Source organism: Rhynchophorus ferrugineus, unplaced genomic scaffold (assembly GCF_030347505.1).
Source record: "Rhynchophorus ferrugineus isolate W39M unplaced genomic scaffold, kcgeb_rfMv2 rfM10, whole genome shotgun sequence".
In the NCBI taxonomy this organism is placed as follows: Eukaryota; Metazoa; Arthropoda; class Insecta; order Coleoptera; family Curculionidae; genus Rhynchophorus; species Rhynchophorus ferrugineus.
Window position 1 is genome coordinate 24,835,668 of NW_027472589.1, and position 5,424 is coordinate 24,841,091.

A 5,424-nucleotide genomic window follows, 5' to 3' on the forward strand; every position below is an offset into this window, starting at 1 on the left:
TTAAGCCCAAGCTATTTGCGTTTTGCCACTGTATATTTGTCGAAAATCAAAATGCATTCCCAGATTTTTTACGTTGTCTGCTTGGGAAAGTTCATTATTACTCAATTTTACCGCGGGACAAGTTCATCTACATAGAGTGAATATCACATGGGTAGATTTTGTATCATTTCTTTTGATACGCCACGTTTTCAACCACAATTGGACAAGATGAAGTTAGAGGTATTGCGGAGTTTACATAGAGCTGAAATTAGCAAGCCTAAATCTATTCCTATGTATTCTTAATAATATATTCTTTATTTTGGTCTTTTTTAAAAGTGATTCTACTATTAAAAGTTGACTAAACAATTTCAAATTGTTCTGATGCCACTGCCTGGCAGACTTACAGATATACCAAAAGACATGAACCGAATTAATACAAGAAGACCCGACAAATTATTAGATCTTGATGATACAAGAAATACACTCAAGCTTTAATATGAGTTTATAGATTGAGAGTGACTACAGCGCTCCAACTGGCTCTAGAAAATTAATTTTAATTATTACCTTTGATAAATATTAATTATGTATAATTGTGAAAGTCAATTGTTTTTGTTGCTAACGCTCCAATCACGTTGAGGATATTAACGTGAGAAAAATCATCGCATGACGCTGTCCATGATTAAGAGAAGTGGGTCCTTCGTACTTTAGATAAAACTTTGGATAAATAGGAAGCTTGTCGAGACGGACTGTTATTCAAACGCAGAGTTAACCACTGGCTATACTCATCATGAAAAACCTTATCATTCTTGCAGCTTTCATTGGAGCTTGTAGAGGTAATTATTTTATTATTATTTAAGAAAGTTTGTGTTACTATGTTTGTTGTCTATCGAACCGAATAAATTGAATTAAATTAATAATAAAGAAATTAGCGCGTTGGTAGATCATCAGGTAGTTTTTTAATACTCTTTGAAACATTTCATAAAATAAATGAGAAACATGCGATTAAGTTCCAAAGTTGATTTTTAATATTAAAAAATAATATTTTGATGACTTTTATCCCTCAGTCAATTTTTGAGTTCACAATAAAATTGAATATGCTGTGGATAGATATACGATATGATACGTTATTCGTGTTAATAAACGAAATCTGAAAGTGTAGATATAAAGTGAACCTGCAAGACGGGAGAAGATAAAACATAATGAGATTTTTTACTTACTTATCTAAATTTGTGTTACGGATTATTGTATGTTTACAAAATGTTGCATATTAATGCAATAATAGCAGCGTTTACCATTTATAAGATTTTATTAAACTTCACGTAGTTTTTGTAAGAAAATGCAATGGGCCGGCTTGGTTGGTGCAATGCTAAAGGCGACAGGACGGTTCTCCGACTGTTGCGATAGTTGCCGGTTCGAATCCTGCTAGGGCATGGTCGTAAATTTATGTTTGTGGTTGTTTGACATTTGTGATTCTCTTCAGGCAAGAGTGTAAAATCCGATTCAGATAATGACCCCAGTCACACCGGTAACAAGGCTGGGTAAGACTGGATGTCTTTTGGGATGATCTCCAAAGTTGGTCACTTGCCAATCGGTATTCTTAATGTCCAGGACCGTGGTTCGGAGGTCACGCTCCTGTAGGTCTAGTCCAGATAAACCCTAGTTGATAAAAGGTGACAAAAGAAACTAGAAAAAAATATGATGGAAATTATTTGTTCTATTATTTATTAAAACATAAAAATATGAATCCCATGTAAAATGTCTCAGTCTCTAGTCTAAAATGGTGATTTAGTTATACATTATTTTCACCTTTGTAATAGTTTTCGATTGTTTAATTCAATCTAATCAAATTTAATTCTTTTAGCTGTCCCTTTAAGAATAGTTAACGGCACCGACGCCCAAGAGGGTGAATTCAAGTATGTGGTAAGTAGCTGTAACAACACTTTGTCACCAGCAATCCTTCATCATGTTTTTTGTACAATTCAAGGTATCCGTTAGGTCGAACTTGGCTCACGTCTGCGGAGGAACCATTCTCAACGATCGTTTTGTTCTGACAGCTGCCCATTGCGTTTGTGATGATTCAACGTATGTATTCAATGCCTTAATGATGTTAAAACGCTTGTTTATTTTAACAAGAATATTCCGTCGCCTTCACAATACATAATAATATTATTACTAAAAGATACAGTCGTTCGAACTTGCAAAATAAATTATTATTCTAGTAACTGTTTCAACATCACAATAAATTTTCTCCTATCCGAAAATGAAAAATCTGATAAATGAGTGGATATGATGTGTTATTCACATCCTGACCCTTTCTGTTTTTCTCTAGTAACAGGTAAATTGAAATGTCCCCGGCCTGACACATAGATGGCGCTACTAGATTTAAATCCATATGTTTTTTGCTTAGCCCTAACCCTCTAAAGATGCGTGTATAAATTTGACAGCTGTCGGGTCATTAGTTTGTGAATTATAGCATTTTGAGTGAAGCAACATTAGTTATTGAGAAAAAAATTGATAAAAAGGAATTTTGCGTTTTGAAAAAATATTACTTTTTGAAGGGAAAAAATACAGTTGAAGCAAACACTTGGCTTGATGCCGAGTTTCCGGACACTGTCCCATGAAAATCAACCATAAAGTATTGGTATTCTAAGTTTAGACGTGGTGAAATGAGCACCGAAAAGTCAGTGAAAATGATGACAAAAATCCTTAAATTGTACTTCGAATTGCTTCCTCATCCACCGTAATCTCCAGATCTGACCCCCAGCGGCTATTTCCTGTTCTCAGATCTCAAAACAATGCTCGCTGCGACGTAATTTTCGTCGAATGAATAGGTGATCGCCAAAACTGAAGCCTATTTTGAAGTAAAGGAAAAATCGTACTACAAAGATGGTATCGAAAAGTTGGAGGGTCACTGTAATCAACGTATCGAACTTGAAGGGAATTATGTTGAATAAAGAAAACTAATTTTGCCAAAAGTATGTGTTTTATTATGGTAAGCCGGGGACTTTTCAATTGACTTGTTACATATTATTTAATTAAAACAACTCAATCTCGAACAACAATTCTTTCGACTGCTTTTTAAAATTACCAGATATTTATTTCAAACCAGATATTCTTCTACCAGTTTACTGTTGATTATAATGTGTGTAAATACCATATGCCTGTAATAACATCCACTTCACGCCTTTCTTTCTAATATTTCATTGTCATTACAAATTTATCTCACTATATCATGAATCATTTTTAAAAAAGTAATATCATTTAGTTCATGAATTAATAGCTCTGTTTAAATTCAAGCGTGTAATATCTACAACAATTGATACAAAGTCCTCATCAGCGCTGCTAAGTTCCATATTAATATCATCATTTGTTTTATTTTCTACAAACAATTATTTTATCAATATTAAAATTCTCAATTTGTATTACTTTAAAATGCAACCATTTAAATTACCGACATATTGATAGTTAATAATTTAACAGTATTAACGCCAGAAATGTTATTTTAATAACTTACTTTTTAAAAATCAGCAATGCTCTCTCAGGTCTAGATCAGGAATTTTCATACATATCCTGTAATTAATACATGATTCTTGGATCTCGCAACAATTCTTAGAACTCGCAAATATCAGATGGTGATCTAATTCAATTAACTGTCAATATAATTCAAAAATAAACCTATAGCGGTCTGTTCTTTAATGTGAATCTAAATTCATATAAAATCGAATATATCACTTTGTAATAATTATGTACCATAATATTTGGCTTTATTATAAGGCTTCTTCTTGTTATTAGGCCTAAAGATCCTACTCCGTATTCTATTCAGTATGGTTCAGTTCATATTAGTCAAGACACCCAACGCAGTGTCAATATAGAGGCGATTAAATGCGAATCGTTCAATTCGGTTTCTTTGACATACGACGTAGCAGTACTCCAGGTTGGTATTTAAGAATTTTAGACTTTATTTGGTACTACTATAGTATTGCTTCAGTTGGCTACAGCTCTACCGGATGGAGATAATTGGGAACCAGTTGTTCTTAGCCAGTCGTTTGATAGCGTGGACGTGCACTACGGAGTCGTGGTAGGCTGGGGCCAATTATCGGTATGTCAGAGAATATGTAGATAAGTTGGAAATTAAATTATTTTGAATGTATTACAGCAAGACGGACCAACTTCAACCACCCTACAGAAATTGGACGTAAGGACCTTACCTAACGCCTTCTGTGGCGTTCTGTACGACAATGATCACCACGTTTGTCTGACCGCACCAAGTGGTGGAATATGTCAAGTACGTATCATGGCATTTTCTTCTTACTTTGACAATGAATAATCATGATTTTCTTATGCAGGGTGATTTTGGGGGTTCTTTAGTTGTGGATGGTGCTCAGGTAGGCGTCGCTTCGTTTATTACCAACAGATGTGGAACTGCCGACATTGTCACACCAAACATCTACGCCAGAGTTCCCACCTACTACAACTGGATCGTCGAAAATTCTAGTGTTTAATTAAATATTTCAACAATAAACTAGTCTCAATTTGTATTTATTTGTTTTTTTTATACACCACAAAATTTAATTAATAGATTTTTGACATAATTCTTTTTATGAGAAATAAATACGTTTAGTACCCATTTATATCGGTATTTAATCAAGTATTGTTATTTAGAATTAAAATATTTCTGCTATTTGACAAAACATGCAAGAAATTTTAATTACTTTTGATATTTATTGAATGTCCAAAGATTTATTTTGTGAATTACGCACAATTCAAGATACTACAGTGAAAAAACGTATTTATATAGAGTGTCTCAAAAAAAAGTCCCAAATTTTTAAATAATTCGAAACTAAATCTATCTCATTGGAAGTTAAAATATTGCAGCTGAAATATACCATGAAATATTGGGTTGGAATAAAACAATTTCGGTTTTCACATGAATTTCAAATGCCAATAATATATAGTCTATTGAAATAACAGTGAACTTACGTCATTAACATTATTAATGTATTGCCTGCCTCGCTTTGTAAATTCGTTTTAGAATCAGACAATATTTTGCTTCTCATTTCATTTTAGTTATAAGGAGACACAATCCTCTCTGATACGTTCGAACTTGAGACTGAATCAGCCTGAAACATTCGTTCAATTGTCAAATGTCTTCAAAACAAAATTCTTCAAAACATTAGTGATAATAAGAGATTGTAAACCGACAGACATTGTTTTGGTCGCTTTGCTTGGTTTGATAAAATTAAAATCGCTGCTTAATATTTGTGAGTACTCGGGGTGAAAATTCGGAGGCCAAATAAATAGTCAGTCAGAAACAAATTATGTCTCTAATCAATAGCTTCGAACAGGAATGAGGTAATTGCGGCCCGTTCTTACGAGTGAAATGCGTTAGAGTTAAGAATTGTTACTATTTTTAAATATTAAGCTGCTGGGGTTCTACATACCTTG

The 5,424-nt window shown here is 33.4% G+C and overlaps 1 protein-coding gene across 1 annotated transcript; it reads left to right on the plus strand.

The window, feature by feature from the left end:
• The first annotated feature begins 667 nt into the window (after positions 1-667).
• LOC143203895 (chymotrypsin-1) lies at positions 668-4,517 on the plus strand. Its single transcript, XM_076416209.1, has 7 exons — positions 668-812; positions 1,841-1,899; positions 1,964-2,061; positions 3,772-3,913; positions 3,968-4,078; positions 4,136-4,264; positions 4,326-4,517. Exons 1-7 carry the CDS (start codon positions 767-769, stop codon positions 4,479-4,481), a joined length of 741 nt encoding a protein of 246 aa, XP_076272324.1. The 5' UTR covers positions 668-766; the 3' UTR covers positions 4,482-4,517.
• The last annotated feature ends 907 nt before the right edge of the window (positions 4,518-5,424 follow it).

Bases quoted from the DNA above. Each gene is read 5' to 3' on its own strand.
- LOC143203895 (XM_076416209.1), top strand. From the start codon at position 767: ATGAAAAACCTTATCATTCTTGCAGCTTTCATTGGAGCTTGTAGAG. The intron at 2,062-3,771 runs GTATGTATTCAA...TCTTGTTATTAG, and splicing joins TGCGTTTGTGATGATTCAAC to GCCTAAAGATCCTACTCCGT. The intron at 4,079-4,135 runs GTATGTCAGAGA...AATGTATTACAG, and splicing joins TAGGCTGGGGCCAATTATCG to CAAGACGGACCAACTTCAAC.